This window comes from Mirounga angustirostris, unplaced genomic scaffold, assembly GCF_029215605.1.
Source record: "Mirounga angustirostris isolate CCGP_5_RB_7025 unplaced genomic scaffold, mMirAng1.0.hap1 SCAF_2, whole genome shotgun sequence".
Classification (NCBI taxonomy): Eukaryota; Metazoa; Chordata; class Mammalia; order Carnivora; family Phocidae; genus Mirounga; species Mirounga angustirostris.
In genome coordinates, this window is record NW_026991710.1 from 185,274,862 (window position 1) to 185,293,887 (window position 19,026).

Below are 19,026 nucleotides of genomic sequence, written 5' to 3' on the forward strand. Positions count from 1 at the left end.
ATGCAGTTAGGATACTGTAAATTAATGCCGCGGTGCTAATTTCAGCTGACCTTTAAACCAACCCTCCAGTCTCCTGCCGCTTTCACCTTTGGGTGGGACTCCCATCCCGTGAATCTTCATCTGAGAGTTACTTTGCCAAGGTGCGGTGCTGTCCTCTACTGAGTACTGGGATGTTTTGTGAGGCTCCGTTGACTTGCAGGGTGAATTTGTTGGCATGGAGAGGAACAGTTGGTCTGAAGAAATCGTCCTGCTCACCTGGTAGGCCAGCCCAGTGGCCTGCCTTTCTTCCCACGTGAAAGGCAACCCTGTCTCAAATGCCCCCTTGCCTTCTCTCTCACCCTCCAACCTTCCCACAGCGCCCGCCATCTTGCTGCATTGATGGGCCCTCTCCATGTGTTTAGCTTAGATGCTTTAGCTGTGTGTGTATGTGTGTGTCTTGTGTTTAGTTGTGAACACTGGTTGTTGACAGCAGTGGTGAGAAAACATTGATGTGGTTGGTGAAATCTGCTTTGCTGACTTAAAAGTTCTGTTTGATATTAAGCTGCTGGTTTCCCATTGGTAAATGGACTCTTTTTTTTTTTTTTTTTAAGATTTTATTTATTTATTTGACAGACAGTGAGAGAGGGAACACAAGCAGGGGGAGTGGGAGAGGGAGAAGCAGGCTTCCCGCTGAGCAGGGAGCCCGATGTGGGGCTTGATCCCAGGACGCTGGGATCATGACCTGAGCCGAAGGCAGACGCATAACGACTGAGCCACCCAGGCATCCCTAAATGGACTCCTTTTTTTTTTTTTTTAATTTTTTTTTTTAAGATTTTTTTTTAATTTATTTGAGACAGAGAGAATGAGAGAGAGAGAGCACATGAGAGGGGGGAGGGTCAGAGGCAGAAGCAGGCTCCCTGCCGCAGGAAGCCCGATGCGGGACTTGATCCAGGGACTCCAGGATCATGACCTGAGCCGAAAGCAGTCGCTTAACCAACTGAGCCACCCAGGCGCCCTGGACTCCTTTTTGACTCATGTTGGTTTAGGGGTGATCTCAGTATCAAAATGATCTATTTATTTTATAATTATTTTAATACTCTTAAGTAGTTATATAGTGCTAAATGAGACAATAAACCCTTACATTTTGTAGGGAGTGAACTTAATTACTCTTCTAAAGAAATAATTTCAGGCTACATTTTGAAAGGAGATGACAGAATGTCATTATAGGAGGTCATATGAAACCACCTTTCAGAGTTTTTGTTGTTCTAAATTAATCAAAGCTTTTGTGCTTAGGATACTGTAATGGCATTAAATTTGTGAGCTTTGGGGCATTTAATTTATTGTATATGAGTAAACCCAAAAAATGTTTGTTGTCTCGCTTTGTTAACAATTGGTTATATTTGCTTTGAAGATATAAGTATAATACGAATACAACTTAGCTGTTACACTTGGCAGTCTTTGATCTGATGTTCCTTATAGTTCTTTAACTCGAGTCACTGAAGTATGAGAAAAAGATTTTTCCTAAACTTAGTAATTCCAAACGTGTTAGAGGTATTGATACTTGGAAAACAGAAAAAAAAAAAAAAACAACCTAGTAACTATTGCATTTATTCACATTTCATACAGATGTACAATACTTTATTAAAATGTAAGGTCCCAGACAAACTAACAGAACAAATTTACACTGTTTTGTTTGTTTTTATTTCTTTGAGGTCATGATTCTTATTTCTTTGTTCTGTTTTAGGTTCCTGAGGGTTAAGCGATGGGGAGACCCCTGGTCTTGCTTCTGCTTCTGCTCCTCCTGCAGCATTTTGGAGATGGTGACGGAAGCCAAACACTTGCCCAGACGCCTCTCCAGTTTACACGTTTCCAGTACAACGTCACGGTGCATGAGAACTCCGCAGCGAAAACCTATGTCGGGCATCCTGTGAAGATGGGTATTTACCTTACAAATCCATTGTGGGAGTTAAGGTACAAAATTGTCTCCGGAGACAATGAAAACCTTTTCAAAGCTGAAGAGTACATTCTTGGGGACTTTTGCTTTTTAAGAATAAGGACCAAAGGGGGAAATACAGCTATTCTGAATAGAGAAGTGAAAGACCATTACACACTGATCGTCAAAGCCATTGAAAAAAATTCAAATGCTGAAGCCCGAGCAAAGGTCAGGGTGCAAGTGCTGGATACAAATGACTTGAGACCTCTCTTCTCTCCCACTTCGTACAGTGTTTCCTTACCTGAAAACACAGCCATAAGGACCAGCGTTGCAAGGGTCAGTGCCACGGATGCAGACATAGGAACCAATGGAGAGTTTTACTACAGCTTCAAAGACCGAACAGACATGTTTGCGATTCACCCAACCAGCGGTGCAGTCGTTTTAACTGGTAGACTCGATTACGCAGAGACCAAGCTCTATGAGATGGAAATTCTTGCCGTGGACCGTGGGATGAAACTCTACGGAAGCAGTGGTATCAGCAGCCTGGCCAAGCTGACCGTGCACGTGGAGCAGGCCAACAGATGTGCTCCCGTAATCACGGCGGTGACGCTGTCCCCGTCAGAGCTGGACAAGGACCCAACATACGCAATCATAACCGTGGATGACTGCGATCAGGGTCCCAATGGGGAAATAGCTTCCTTAAGCATTGTGGCCGGTGACCTCCTTCAACAGTTTAGAACGGTGAGGTCCTCCCCGGGGAGCAAAGAATATAAGGTCAAAGCAGTGGGTGCCGTCGACTGGGACAGTCATCCCTTTGGCTACAGTCTGACACTCCAGGCTAAAGATAAAGGGACTCCTCCCCAGTTCTCTTCTGTAAAAGTCATTCGTGTGACTTCTCCGCAGTTCAAAGCCGGCCCGGTCAAGTTTGAAAAGGATGTTTATAGAGCAGAGATCAGTGAATTTGCTCCTTCCAATACACCCGTGGTCATGGTGAAGGCCACGCCTAGTTATTCTCATTTGAGGTATGTTTTTAAAAGTACACCCGGAAAAGCTAAATTCAGTTTAAATCACAACACGGGTCTCATTTCTATTTTAGAACCAGTTAAAAGACAGCAGGCGTCCCATTTTGAACTTGAGGTAACAACAAGTGACCGAATAGCCTCCACTAGAGTCTTGGTTAAAGTCTTGGGTGCAAATAGCAATCCCCCTGAATTTACCCAGACCGCTTACAAAGCATCTTTTGATGAGAATGTGCCCATTGGGACGACGGTCATGAGTGCGACTGCCACAGACCCCGATGAGGGTGAGAACGGGTATGTGACCTACAGTATTGCAAACTTAAATCACGTGCCGTTCGTCATTAACCATTTCACTGGTGCTGTGAGTACTTCAGAAGACTTGGACTATGAGCTGATGCCTCGAGTTTACACTCTGAGGATTCGAGCGTCAGACTGGGGCTTGCCCTACCGCCGGGAAGTAGAAGTCCTTGCCACGGTGACTCTCAATAACTTGAATGACAACACACCCCTGTTTGAGAAAATCAACTGCGAGGGGACGATTCCCAGGGATCTGGGTGTGGGGGAGCAAATAACCACCGTTTCCGCCATCGATGCCGACGAACTTCAGTTGGTCCGATACCAGATCGAAGCCGGAAATGAACTAGATCTGTTTAGCTTAAACCCCAACTCTGGGGTGTTGTCCCTAAAGCAGTCGCTCATGGATGGCTTAGGGACCAGGGTGTCCTTTCACAGCCTGAGAATCACAGCTACAGATGGAGAAAATTTCGCCACACCGTTATACATCAACCTAACCGTGGCGGCCACCCGCAAGCCAGTACACTTAGAGTGTGAAGAGACTGGTGTTGCCAAAATGCTGGCGGAGAAACTCCTGCAGGCAAATAAGTTACACAGTCAGGGAGACGTCGAGGATGTTTTCTTTGATTCCCACTCTGTCAATGCACACGCGCCTCAGTTCAGAAGTACCCTTCCAGCTGGCATGGAGGTAAAGGAAAACCATCCAGTGGGGTCCAACATGATTTTCATGAATGCTAGTGACCTTGACACTGGCTTCAATGGAAAACTGGTCTATGCTATTTCTGGAGGAAATGAGGATAGTTGCTTCATTGTTGACATGGAAACTGGCATGCTAAAGATTTTATCGCCCCTTGACCGTGAAACAACAGACAAGTACACCCTGAACATTACAGTCTCTGACCTTGGTATACCACAGAAGGCCGCTTGGCGCCTCCTAGACATCAGAGTTCTGGATGCCAATGATCATCCTCCGGAGTTTTTACAGGAGAGCTATTTTGTTGAAGTGAGCGAAGACAAAGAGATAAATAGCGAAATCATCCAGGTTGAAGCCACAGATAAAGATTTAGGGCCAAATGGACACGTGACCTACTCTATTCTTACAGACACAGATAAATTTTCCATTGACAGCGTGACTGGAGTTGTTAAAATTGTGTACCCTTTGGATCGAGAAGTACAGCATGTGCATTACTTAAAGATCGAGGCCAGGGATCAAGCCCGAGAAGAGCCCCAGTTGCTTTCCACTGTGCTTTTGAAAGTGTCATTAGAGGATGTTAATGACAACCCACCTAAATTCATCCCACCTAATTACCGTGTGAAAGTTCGAGAGGACCTTCCGGAAGGAACCATTATCATGTGGTTGGAGGCCTATGATCCTGATTTAGGTCAGTCTAGCCAAGTGAGATACAGTCTTCTGGACCACGGAGAAGGACACTTTGATGTGGATAAACTCAGCGGAGCAGTCAGAATTGTACAGCATTTGGACTTTGAGAAGAAGCAAGTGTATAATCTCACTGTGAGGGCCAAAGACAAAGGGAAGCCGGTTTCTCTGTCTTCCACTTGCTATGTTGAAGTGGAGGTCATTGACGTGAATGAGAACTTACACCCACCGGTGTTTTCCAGCTTCGTGGAAAAGGGTGTAGTGAAAGAAGATGTGCCTATTGGTTCCTCCGTAATGACAGTATCTGCTCACGATGAGGACACAGGAAGAGACGGGGAGGTCCGCTACTCTATTAGAGATGGGTCCGGTGTTGGTGTTTTCAAAATAGATGAAGAAACAGGTAAATATGTTCTTTTTAGTCCGGTTTTCCTAAAGGAAATATCTGCCCTGTGCTACCTGCTTTACCTTTCCCTTTCGGCCTCTCAGGGCTCAACACAGAGGTGAGTGTGCATGCTTTTTGTCCTTTTGCAGGTGTCTCTGTGCATAGTAAGGAGTGAGTTTGGAACCAAAGGAACCTGACTGACTTGGCATAAAATGAGTTAAAAAAACAAAACAGAAACAACCAGGAGAAAATTGACATCATCACCACTGATACTGATCTTTTACGTTTGTGCTCTGTATTATCAGAACCATCATGGTGGTTTTGCTGCAACTTTGAGAAGTTGTTGCAGACTGTTTGCAGACTTAGAGTAGCCCTTCCCACTACCTGGCATGCCTTCCAGAGATCATCGTACCCCTGTGAAGCGATGCCGTGCACAGAGAGAACGCTCTGCTGACTTCCATGATGTGGGCTGCTTTCCTTGGGAGGTCCTTCAGGTTTTGTTGGGAGAGGCAGAAGCAGGGCAGTGCCATGTTGAATTGAAGGGACGTGGCTCTTCCAGGGTGATCTTGACGAGTTAGTCATCTCACTGAAACGGACTTCATCTGTAAGATGGGGACACTCAACGGCTGCAAGATGAATGGGAGATAAAGTGAAATGACATGGGGAGGCTGCCCAGCATGTGTTAGTCTGTTCATGTCTTGGAAATGGTAGGAATGCTTTGTTACGATACTCTTCCACCTGGAATAAGAGCCTGAAACCAGAACATCCAAGACAGCTGGTGTAGGCTAGAGTGTGTATTGTTTCGCACTTTGTGCAGATCTCGAACGTAGCTGCTTTTCACGGATATTACGGTTGTATGTCCGTCTCCCTGGTGGAGTACAAGCCTTTGTATGAGTTTGCTGAGGGCTGCCATAGCAGAGTGCACAGACTGGGTGGCTTAAACCACAGACATTGATTTCACAGTTCCGGAGGCTAGAAGTCGAAATTGGAGGTGTTGGCATGGTTTTCTCGGAGTCTTTTCTCCTTGGCTTGTCTTCTCCCTGTCTTCACGCCATCTCCCCTGTGTATGTCTGGGTCCTGATCTCTTCTTATAGGGACACCAGTCCTATTGGATTAGGGACCACCCTGATGACCTCATTTTGTTTATCTCTTTTAAGGCCTTATCTCCAAGTCACCTTCTCAGGTACTGGGGATTGGGACTTGAACGCATGAATTTTGGGGGACACAGTTCAGCCCCAAACCACCTTCCAGGACAGGCTTTTAGCTCCTACGTTTTCTGTCTTCAGCCCTAGCAAGAAGTACCAGGCAGGTAGAAACTGCTCATTAAATGTTAAAAGAACAAATGAGTAAATTAATGATTATTTTGGCTTTGAATGTCCTGCCCTCTGAGAATGGTAGTGGAAATAGAAGGAAACTGGGTAGTAATCACAGTGCTAGATGAACTGCCCTACATGGAGTTCAGTTTATTAATCTCCTTAATGTTTCCTCGATGAACATATCCATTCTAAAAAAGGTGCTTTTCTTAATACATTGAAACTTTTAAGTTTATACTCAGTAATACCACAAATAAATTCTTTAGTTACCACCCACTGCACCAACCATGCGTTCACTAATATGTATAAAGTACAAGAAGCATATAATTATCCTGGAAATGAGTTATTTTAGAGGCTATAATATTGTTAATGTACTTCTGTTTATTCAAGGGATTCTTTTTCTAATGAGTTCTATACCACTCGCATGTGTTAGATGTATCTATGGATTATATACCAGTCATCTAAAATACCAGATTCTTTTTTTCTTCCTTCCTTCCTTCCTTCCAGAGATTTTTTCTTTTTGTTTTTTGTTTTTATTTTTTAATTTGAATGTAATGTATAAAATACATTTTAATTTTTTCACATTATACTGCCATTTAAAATCTTTAATCAAATTTCATGAGATTGTCAGCCATATGACATGCCATGATTAGCTTTCTATAAACAACTTTGCTTTCTGTGTAGAAATCAGTGTCAGTGGCATAAAAAAATAAAACCTTATACTAGGCAAAGAATTTTATTAACCTTGTTTCAAACTTTATTCCCAGGCTTATTCAGTTTAATTAGCTGCAAAGAATGAATTGTGTCTAAGCAAAAACTGAAAAGAGCTGCAGTGTCCAAGGGGCTTGGTCTTAAAAGTATTAGAGCTCTAGATTTTATCGGACCCCTGAACAACATTTTAAAAAGGAGTGCTAATATAAAATAGCAGTTGCCAGTAACTTCTTCAGGTTCTGTCTTCTTCAGCAGTTGACTCCGTTCCCTTCGCTTTGTTCTTAATTCTGCACACGATCTGGAACGTCCCCATCAAGCTGGTCCCCAGCAGCAAGTGGTGCTTTTCCGTCCACAGGTTGTGTGGGCAGAGCGTAAGCCCGTCGTCTTGAGCCGGTCAGACCGTCTGCACCCAGTTGCTTTAATTTAAGATGCTGGGTAGCGTTTCTGTCAGCGGCTCTGTGTCAGTATGGTCTGTAACGGGCATGCCTTCCCGGCAGCTTTGGGCAACTGGATCCCTGTTCCTCGGTTTGTGAACATAGTCACTTGAGAGGGGGGAGGGTCAGAGGGAGAAGCAGACTCCCTGCCGAGCAGGGAGCCCGATGTGGGACTCGATCCCGGGACTCCAGGATCATGACCTGAGCCGAAGGCAGTTGCCCACCCGACTGAGCCACCCAGGCGCCCCATAGTCACTTCTTTAATACTGGAAGTAGTGTTTCCCCCTAACCTCTTCAAGCAGAACGGAAGTTTTTTATCATCTGCTGTAGCTGTTCTGTGAACCACCTTTTCTTTCCCACCGATGCACACTGGTGCTTCCAGTTTGGTGGAATTCTCCGGGTTCTGGTTCACGAGCCTTTCTTTCATCTTGCTGAAGTGGAAATGGGACTGTGGGGGGCAGGGGGACGACACGGGGACGGGGCACTAGGGTTAGTGCTCAGGGTGGGTCTCAGGTGGCCCAGCTGAGATTAGGTGCTCAGCCCTGGGGAACACAGATGGCTACTAGAGCCAGATTTTTAAATAATAATTTAACGGACTGCTGTTGGTTATGCTGTTTTCTTTTAGTCACTCCTCTGAGGAGGAGAATATATGTCTATTTTGTCATACTCTCCAATATTAATTCGAATTTTCAGGTACAGCGTCAACATGCAAGAGTATCCAAAATTTAAGAACTGCAGCTGAAACAATGAATATGTTTGTGAATTTCCCAAGGACAGTTAGTCCTACTTTTTTCTTTTTTCCTTTTTCCTTTTTGCTCTGGAAAGCCTAAAAAGAATTGGTACAAGTTAAAGTTGAGACAGAAAATAGAACCATATTAATGTACACATTACCTGATGACTTAAATTATGTGAGCACTGCCTCTTTTGGATTTTTCTTTCAAGGGGAAAGAGTATTTTTATTGTTGCTTTTTATATATGTATGATTTTTTAGAGAGAGAGTGAGAGCGTATGTGAGCAAGGGAAGGGGAGAGGGAGAGAGAACCTCAAGCAGGCTCCACGTTCAGCATGGAGCCTGGTGCGGGGCTCATCTCCTGAGCCGGAGTCAAGAGTCAGCCACTTGACTGAGCCACCCAGGCACCCCTTTTGTTGCTTTTTAAAGACTCATTTAGAAATGAGTATTTTTTTGCATATAAATTTAAGAGATTGGGATATTCTTACTACCAGGAAGAAAGGGGAAACAACCAAACAAGGCCGTGTTCTGAAATCTGTAGTAGTTTTCGGAGCTGAATGGCAGTGCTGGAGTTTTCTAGTGGTAACTTAGTGGGGGATGAGGGGATGAAGTAAGTGAGACTGTGGGCAGAAACTGTTGTGCATCTCTGGAAATACTGAGATTGGAAGGTGCAAAGTTGGAGATTTCTTGGTCACCTGTTCTGTAGTCTTTGGCTTTACAGAAAAAAGTAGTTAATATTACAGTAGATTAATGTTTGTGTATTTTTTGGAATTGAATCAAAGTGATTTAATCGTACTTACACATTGGCCTGTTATACATTGTAAGATGTGTTTTTGGAGGCAATAGAATTATCAGCCCAAGTTATTTTAGAGATTTTTGGCAAGACAGTTGGCATCGTAGTATAGAATTCTTTCAGGGAAAGTCAATATGTTTTGTGCAGTAAAAATAGTAAAATTTGGTATGTTCTTTTGGGGGGTTTGTCCAACGAATTCCTAGTGCAGGTCGAAAGTAAGGAGAGGTACCTGTCAGATGAAGAAAAGTAGGAGAAGTTCAGGAACAAGGTGGGGGGTGCCCATAGGACATGACACTGAAGTCAGCATGAGTTGGAGATGGCCCAGCTCAGGTCAGCTTTAATAACACCTTTCTAGAACTTCGGATGCTCTTCATTGCCCATTTCTTTTGTGCTGTTACTTTGTCTTCTAGTGACGCGTGTTATACTGGGCTGATTGACAAGGTGCAGGACCAAGAACTTGCCCACTTAACTGTTCGCTTTTTGCCTTTGACTTGACTTTAAACTATAGTGTTGGTTGAATAATATAAATAAGTTTTTTGGGTATTGTACCTATTTTAGCATTGTCAAATAGGTGTATCATTTGCATTCTTTTCATAGAACAGAGAATATAATCAGCAATCTGAATTTAGTTCTTACTATTCTTATGGTCCTGTTCTTTAAAAAAAAAATCTACTTAAATTTGAAACATCCCCTGAAAAGTAGTTTTTGTGGGTTTTTTTTTTTTTGAACTAGAAATTCTATGAACTACCTAAAATATGTAGCCAAATGTACAGTCCTGTTAGCTCTGCATTTTGTACATATTTTGCTAATTGGCTTTTGCAGGGAGGTAACATAGATTAGCAGTGTGGGGGTGATAGTCATTTGACTTCTCTGATAATCTCTCACTGTATCACATGCTTTCCTGGAGAGGCCTCTGGGTGTTGGTGAACTGTTCTGACAAATCCGTGCCCACGTGATTGCTCGTCCATTTCAGGTTTGGAGGTTCCATGAAAAACAGTTTGGGAAATAGGTGGTCTTGTTAGAGAGCCAATCTCCAGGGCTCTAATTAAAATTATCCCCCCCCACCCTTTGTCTGCTGAAAAATCTACAGGGGTGATCATAAAGCAGATTTAACTGAAATGTTAGTGGAGGATCTCTGAAGCATGTGTAATTTCACAGATTTTGATTTGTCTGACTTTATGCTTCTCAGCCTTCACCCCCATTGTCACTTCAAGTATGTGCAAGTTGCTTTGTTGTCAGCTTCAAAGTTGAGCAGAATAGAATCTGGAGTATCCCTCTTGCAGATTTATGGAATAAATTCAGGTTAGTGTTCTTGGCCGATAGGTACATAGCCAAGTTAATTATTACTTGAGCATCCGTAAAAAGGTGCAGCTTCTTGTTAGTCTTTAACCTGAGGTAATGTCTGGAAAAATGCTTGGCCAAAAGATTTTTTTTTTTTTTTTAATTGTTGGTCGTTGGGGTCTAGTCCCCTGGTGTATGTGTTGTAATGGGATGCCTGAAGTATGTTTTCCCATTGGTCTCTAGGGTACTTTGGTTCAGTTTTTGGCTGTTAGTATAACGCAGCCCAGTAAGAGTGTTTCCCCCTTCCACTTCTACTTATTTGGGGAGACCATGTTTTTCATTAAGATAAGACCAATTTCTAAACGTACTAATGCTGTGTTGCTCTTAGAATCCCAATTGTGGTTTCAGAATTGAAATTTACATTTCGGTGAAAAGACTTGGGAAGAATTAATATGGAAGTACAGCTGTTGCAACAAGATAAATCACCGTTCATGAAATATGGGAGGGAAAATAGGGACATTTTTCTGAAGAGAACATGGTTACATTCACATCGTGAGGGAGTGGTATTGCACGGTTCCTGGATTACCCATTTGGGGACTAGCTCCTGGCTCTTCTTTGTTAGGGGACACAGAATGAACAGATTTGTGTAGTGGGACCGGAAGGGAATGCCAATCCAGGCTAACCTTATTGTTGACCTCAGTGAGAGGGGACAGTGTTTCTCGGGCTTCTTTCTGGTCTGGCAGAAGTCTGAATATTTTAATTATTATCTTAATTACCAAGTTAAAAAAAAAAAACAACAACAAAACTTTTCCCCCAACTTTTAAAGTAGGATATCATGCGTACAACCAGGGACCTGTTTTTTTTTTTTTTTTTCCCCCGGGCCTGTTGTCCTGACAGGAAGTAGAATGCAAAGGATGGTTATTAATGGCCCCAAGTGTTAGGACCCAAAAGTCTGTAAGAGTGGCTAAAAGCTGGGCAGTCCTTGGAGTGTGGTCTACTGTGGAGGGACCCCTTACCTCTGCTGGAGCTGGGTCTGGAATTCCTGGCAGCAGGAACTTGAACCAAGACTGGGGGGGAGGCCCCGTAAGGGAGTTCCCCGATATGTCGGGGAAGGGACTTTGGTGTTGGCATCTCCTGTCTTATGTGGCCGCAGCTGCTGGCCTGTTCTTACTTTTTGTTCTCGTCCTCAGAAAGTCGAACAGACAAGAAACCAATTTCTTAGCCACAGAAAGGTTGAAAATCAGGGCTTGGCAGAAATTATGTTATAATGTGCTCTTGCTGTGTTTAGGAGTAACAATCTGTGTGTGTGTGTGTGTGTGTGCGCGCGCGTGCGTGTGTGCGTGTGTGAGTGAATCGGTGTCCAGGCAGGAGGGCATGGTATTTCTACTGGGGACAGGAGCCTCCTCTAAAGCTGGAGAATGTTCAGGTGAAAATAGAATTTAATTAGGAATCCTAAGGAAGTTCCTTTTGTTTTAAGAGAAAACAGGACACGCTTTTCTTTGGTTATTTGTGTGATATTTAGCAAGTTGGTGCTTTAAGTCCTGACTGAATCCTGGTTGGGGAAGAGTTGGGTTGTAACTCTCTCAGGGCTGAGATACAGGTGGGGCTGGATACATGTGGGGGAGCTCTGCAGTGCCTTTATATAGTCCTGAAGCATGTGTAAGGGCCAGAACCTGGGCCGGATGGAGTAGAAACAGCTTAAAACATGCTCTCTTTGGCTGTGTGCTTTCAGTGGTTATGATGATAAGGATGAAGGGCGTCAGTAAAATAAGCCACAGATATTTACTGTTACTGCCAGGTGTTGTTCTAAGCACTCTGTGTGTATTCATTTATTTAATTGTCATGACTACCAGGTAGAGACTGTTATCCCTATGTTATTGATGAGGGAACATTCACAGAGAAGCTAAGTCACTTGTTTTTAAGGCCACTTGGGTACTAAGTGGCAGAACCAGCAGGCCTGGGCATGCCAACAGTACACTTTACTGCCTCTCACCCTTTATAGAGTGATCTGAAGATGCTCTAAGGGAGCCCAAATGGAAACTACTAGTTGAAGATTGACTGACTGAATGAATTATTTGCGAGCACAAGCAGGGTGGGAGGGGCAGAGGGAGAGGGAGAAGCAGGCTCCCCGTGTGGGGCTCCATCCCAGGACCCTGGGATCATGACCTCATGACCTGAGCCGAAGGCAAACGCTTAACCAACTGAGCCACCAGGTTGCCTCTGAAAACTACTAGTTGAGTGGGATTCTGGGCTGCATTGGGTTGAGCCGCGCTGGGCTGGAGACTTGAATCCTAGATTTGAGGCTTGGTCTTGAAGAAGTTACTGCATGTAATGATCTTCTTCGATCATTTCTTCTCAAGGTGGCATAGTGGTCTTTACCACATTGAAGTAAACAGGATTTAAGAAATACATAGGGTGGCATTTAAGCAATTTAAGATTATTCCAATGAAGTGATTAGTAGTGGGGGAATCATGCTGAGTTCAGTGAGTTTCACCGTCTAGTGGAGATGGACGGGTTTGCAATTGTGAAGGTCCAATCATCTCATAAATAAAAATGCTGCTGGTCTGAACTGTACAGGATGTTAACTGGAACCTTTTCTCGTCAAGATGATGTTTTAGATGGTTGTTAGGGTCCTGGCTAACCTTTAAAACTAATTTTAACCCACTGAAGCTGACGTTAGCTTACAGGCCCCCACTTCCCCACTGAATCATGTTCCTGATAGTCCTTGTTCTCTGGCATTGTCCTCCTTGAGGTCTTGGCTTCAGCAGCTGTTCTCACAGGCCATCTGGTTTGTGCCAGTGAGCTTGTTTTCCTTCTCAGCCCTCTTGGCAAGGAATCATTTTTACATTCCAAGACTCGTTGAAGACTTGAGCGCTCATAACTTGATGAGTGGCCTCTGTGTGTATAGACATTTAATGCTCAGTTAATATCTGGCCTGTTTGTTTTTTTTCCCCCTATTGCCTGCCTTGCCCAATTATGAAAAATAAGTAGATCTTAGAACTTTAGGGGTTTGTCCCTTGTTGGATTTTGGTTTTTAACCATTGAGTCCCTGTTGTTTTGACTTTTATGGATTATTTTAATTCATAAGGCTGGATTTGTCAAGATTTGATTACCTACTCGCTAGTATCTTGTACACTGTTACTTTGCATTTACCTTTATGGCACTTACTTTTTAAAAAAAATCAAACCATCCTGGTTATAAATAGTGCATGCTGCCCAAGACATGATGCCATGAAGCACCGTCTCTCATGTCTTTGTTACTGGCAATGATTGGTCTTGGAATGCTTCCTCTGCGAGGGCACAAGCCTGTACATGCTGAACTGGCAGTTACCCGGTGTCACGGTAGTGATAGTAAGTCTAGGAAACGATTCACACGTGCACTTCCAGGGTCAGACTTCCCGGTGAAGTTGTCTTGCCGGTTACACGGTGACCTCTCCAGAATATCCGAGAATGGTGGGGAACCCATTGCCCGGCGAGGCCTCCGCGTGGCTGCCTGAGCCGACCTGGAAGAGATTCTTCAGGATTGTCGTCTTTTTAGTTTCAGCCTAATTGATTTTTTTTTTCTTTTTTTGATAAAAGTTACCCAGCAATTTCCATAGTTTCTTAAGATTTCTTTCTCGTCTGTGGTTGTTTAACCATATTATCTTTTGATCGCTGGTGAGCTTTTTCTTCTTTATCATCATCCGTATATAATTATAGGCCACATTAATTGAATGCTTTACTGTAAATGAGTGCTATTTCAATCTCTTTTCCTAAGTTGTCTCCCTAGATCGTCACGGTAATTCGTGAGCAAAATTAGAGGGTAGCAGGCTGTGTTCATGTAGGGCCTGTATGAAATTCTAAAGATAGGACAGTGATAGGGATGATGGTACATACTGATCTTGTGCCATTGAATTTTGAAATCGTGTGTGTGTGAGTGTGCGTAAGTGATGTAGTAGAGATTGATGTGGTTTGAAGTGTGTGCTTTGAGGGTATTGTGGTAGTATAGACATGATTTTTGAAGCAGAGGTGTTCCATCTCTCATCGGATCTTTCTTAAAACCATTGGTGTCTCCCTTACATAAAGCCCAAGGTTTTTAGCGTAGGCTGACGAGCCTCCCTCTGCCACTTGTCTGTGCTCACTCCTGTGCTCCCGTTCATCCCCTGTGCTTTAGCCAAGTGGAGCCAGGCCCTCCCCCCGGCTCCACCCCATTGTGTCCTACCTCCCTGCCCTTGGGTGACACATTGACCACTTGATCGGCTCTTATTAACCCTGACTCTGCATGATAAATCTCTCCTGACAAGCCTTCTCCTTCTTATGGAGCTCATTCATCTTTTCTTGTATGTACTTTTTTAATATTACTGTAAGTATCACTCTTGTGTGAATGTTTGTCCTTTTTCCTCTAAATTGTCAGCTTCTTGTGTGGGTGGATGCTAAGTCTTTAACCACTGGACTCCTAGAAGAGGCACTCAATAAATACTGGTTAGGTCGGCCTCACAAGCCATTGTTGCCTCTCTTGAAACACGTAGTCTGCTTTGTTCCAGGAGCACCTTCCATATGTTCTTCTGTCACATGTCGGGGTATTGTTTTTCTCTTTCTTGTCTGCCTCCCCGAACTCAAGGACAGAGTAGTCTTAACTCCTTTCCTAGCGTCTCCTAAGTGCAGTGGCTGACATGGCAGTGCTTAGCCCTTGTTTGCTCAACAAACTGATTGTCCCGTGTTAATGATGGTAGACATAAGGTTGAGAGAAACCTTTCCTTTACCACCTATTTCTAGACTTCTGGGCAGTGGTTCTTAATCGTTTTGATGTTACAGAAACTTCTGAAAATCTGTTGAAAGCTGTACATTCTGTCTTCAGAGACCACGATTTGGTTGTAATAGTGGGAGGCTTGTAAAGAGCTGACCTCTGTGTCCTTGGATCCCTGGTTTTATGTCCCTCTGTTCTAGAGGTTCCAGGGCTGCCAGACCTCATGAGTACTCCTGAAGGAGGACCAGATAGCAAGGAAAATGATGGTGGTGGTGGTGGTGGTGATGGTGTGGTGGTGATGGTGGTGGTGGTGGTGATGGTGTGGTGGTGATGGTGTGGTGGTGATGGTGTGGTGGTGGGGTGATGATGGTGATGGTGATGGTGGTGTGATGGTGGTGGTGATGATGATGATAATGATGATGGTGATGGTGATGGTGGTGTGATGGTGGTGGTGGTGGTGTGATGGTGGTGGTGGTGGTGTGATGGTGATGGTGGTGTGATGGTGGTGGTGATGGTGATGGTGATGGTGGTGGTGGTGTGATTGTGGTGGTGGTGGTGATGGTGTGGTGATGGTGATGGTGATTGTGATGGTGATGGTGGTGTGATGGTGGTGGTGATGATGATAATGGTGATGGTGATGATGGTGATGGTGGTGGTGGTGTGATGGTGATGGTGGTGGTGGTGGTGTGATGGTGGTGATGGTGGTGTGATGGTGATGGTGGTGTGATGGTGGTGGTGGTGTGATGGTGGTGGTGGTGGTGTGATGGTGGTGGTGGTGGTGTGATGGTGGTGGTGGTGTGATGGTGGTGGTGGTGGTGTGATGGTGGTGGTGGTGGTGTGATGGTGGTGGTGGTGGTGTGATGGTGGTGGTGGTGGTGTGATGGTGGTGGTGGTGGTGTGATGGTGTGATGGTGGTGGTGGTGGTGGTGTGATGGTGATGGTGGTGGTGGTGTGATGGTGGTGGTGGTGTGGTGGTGGTGGTGATGGTGATGGTGGTGTGATGGTGATGGTGGTGGTGGTGGTGGTGTGATGGTGGTGGTGGTGTGATGGTGGTGGTGGTGGTGTGATGGTGGTGGTGGTGTGATGGTGATGGTGGTGGTGGTGTGATGGTGATGGTGATGGTGTGGTGGTGGTGGTGTGGTGATGATGGTGATGGTGGTGGTGGTGGTGTGATGGTGATGGTGGTGTGATGGTGATGGTGGTGTGATGGTGGTGGTGTGATGGTGGTGGTGGTGTGATGGTGGTGGTGTGTTGGTATGATGGTGATGGTGTGATGGTGATGGTGGTGTGATGGTGGTGGTGGTGTGATGGTGGTGGTGGTGTGATGGTGATGGTGGTGTGATGGTGGTGGTGGTGTGATGGTGGTAGTGGTGGTGATGGTGATGGTGGTGTGGTGGTGGTGGTGATGGTGGTGTGATGGTGGTGGTGGTGGTGGTGGTGATGATGACGACAACAATGACAACAGTAGTGACATGCATTTGAAAAAGGCTCAACAGCCTGCACCTATTTTTATATACACTTCATGGCTCTTAGTCTAACATGTGCGTATTACATGGTAGGCGTCACTGCTATTTTATAAGTGAGGTAGATCAGCCTGCACAGTAGATGAGTAGCAGCCACTTTCCTGTATACTTACAGGTGTGTTGGAAATGATTCAAGACAGTCTGTCATTCAGGACTCCTTCCAAGTGATACAGTAGTCTGTAGTTCTCTACAAACCTGCATCCTCAGCCCTGTCTCCCTGTGTAAGTGTACAAGACAATTATAATAAAATAATTGCAATACACACAATACACAGGATACCCATTTTTTAAGTTAAGCAGCCCTCCAGGCCAGGATCTGATCTGTTGTGTTGCCAGTTTACCATGGAAACCTGCTGCTCGGCTAGTATGCCTCTATTAAGGTAAAATAATCTTGTCAGCAAACTCAGACTTTGATCATAAAGTTAACTTTCTTCACAGACTGGACTTTATTTAAATGGACTTAAAAAAAATCAGAGTATTTGGGAATTAATAAACCATTTTAGTTTTGTGTAAATAGTCCCTCATTCTGTACAAAAGAAAAAAATTGAAAAATGGTGCCTGTCCTTAATGGTTGCTCTTCTCATAATGAAAGGGTGGTTTTTCTCCTGTTGTTGTAAAAGGAGCATTAAACAACTTTATAGTGATAGATGGAATAATGTATATGTGGCAAAATGTTCTGATCTGTGACTTCCAGGCCTTGATATTCATACCACTTCAAGTCAGTATGTTTTTTGACCCTGAAAACTCAGTATGAGTTTTTGTAAAGAGCGATTTTGGAATCTTTCAGGAAGTCATGTTTTCTTTATCATAAGTTGAAGACATTCTGTTAGTTGAAAGCAAAAACAGCTCTTTGGAAAATGACTTTTTTTTTTTTAAGTTTCTTTTAAAATTTATTTGACAGAGAAAGAGACACACAGCAAGAGAGGGAACACAAGCAGGGGGAGTGGGAGAGGGAGAAGCAGGCTTCCCGCCGAGCAGGGAGCCCAGTGTGGGGGGCTCGATCCCAGGACTCTGGGATCATGACCTGAGGCAAAGGCAGATGCTTAACGACTGAGCCACCCAGATGCCCCGAAAATGACTTTAAAGTTGGGTTAACTTTATTTTTAAAGCAGTCCCACCATAAATTCTTAGTTAAAAGGTCCTCTGAAATTCATTTGCTTTGAGTTCTTAATATTTTTATTTGTGCCTTTACTCCTAAAGCTGCTTGACATCAGGCAGTTCCAGACATCTCTGTCTTCTGACAGTGCTTGGCACACAGCTGGTATTTAGTAAATAGTTGGTGATGTTCATCTTTTGATAAACCCAGTAAATGTTTGTCCCATAATGTTGTTCTTTTGATCTCTTGCTCAGCTGAAGGTGTTTACATTTTTAATGGAAGAAAGATGAATTTGCTTTGTGGATACTGAGTTGGTTTGTTGGGTGAAGTGTCAGAATGGAACACCGTTACTTTTCAGGGGTTGATCTAAACATTTTTTTTTTTTTTAACAAGTATTTTTTCTTAATAGTGTATGAGCCTCATGTAGAAGATGAAAGCTGATTAGGAAAGCATGAACATGAATACCCATGTTTGGCTTCAATTAGCTCGGTGCTGTTGATTTTAGAAAGAAGTCAAACTAAGGATCATCATGTCTATAGAATATAAAGTTCTATAATTTAAGGCTCATGATTTTTTACATGGTGTTTTACATATAGTATATGTCATGAGTGATTTTAGCATATTAAAAATCTGCTTTTGTCATTTTCTTCCACAATGTGAGCCTTATGAGCACAGGTGGGGACTTTGCTTTGTTCAGCTCCGATTGCTGGTGCCTGGAACTGTCCCTGGCACGTGATAGGCCCCCAGCAAGCACTTGACAGATGAGTCCAATTTGAACGTGAGTTAGAGGATTCCAGAGTATTAAAAGGAAACCCAAAAGTAACTATGACTGGGAAAGACCTTTTAAATTTGTTCTCTGTTCCCAATTAGAATTTCCTTTCTGTATCCAGTGGAAGTGTCATGGGTGCTGGATGTTCTTTTAGTGCAGTTAAAACTGCTCTTCCCCTTCAAATGTCCTCTTTTTCTGTACCTCTGAAATGGCTCACAACAAGAAAATTACAACATCCATAACAACACTCTGTAACAATATAGCAATGCAGTTTCCTTCTGTTTATATTTCGTTCTCTGTAGAAGCAACTTAATATATGTCAGACTGAGTACCAAAGCCTAGAATTAGACATCTTAAAATCTGTGACTTTGCAGGTACATAATACTGGGTGAGGCATTGCTGTTTTCTTGGGCTATAAAGTGACGCTATTGCTTCTAGCATCCTCTAGATTGAAAAATACTTTTTTTTTTTTTAAGATCCACTTTTATTCACTTTTTTTTTTTTTTTAAGAGAGAGAGCACAAGCAGGGAGAACTGCAGGCAGAGGGAGAGGGAGACGCAGGCTTGATCCCAGGACCCTGGGATCATGACCGGAACCGAAGGCAGATGCTTTAACTGACTGAGCCACCCAGGCACCCCTCACTTTTTTTTTTTTTTTAAAGATTTTA

At 43.8% G+C, this 19,026-nt stretch overlaps 1 protein-coding gene across 5 annotated transcripts in view; it reads left to right on the plus strand.

Annotated features, from left to right (window-relative positions):
- Positions 1–19,026, plus strand: part of FAT1 (FAT atypical cadherin 1) — a 129,913-nt gene that overhangs the window by 13,525 nt on the left and 97,362 nt on the right. For all 5 annotated transcript variants that reach the window (XR_010409723.1, XM_064585662.1, XM_064585664.1 and 2 more), the window contains exon 2: positions 1,724–5,003. Coding sequence is in view for 4 of the 5 variants with exons in the window: in XM_064585662.1 (XP_064441732.1) it covers positions 1,742–5,003 (3,262 nt within the window). In the remaining variant the exon portion in view is untranslated. The remainder of the gene's footprint in view (positions 1–1,723; positions 5,004–19,026) is intronic.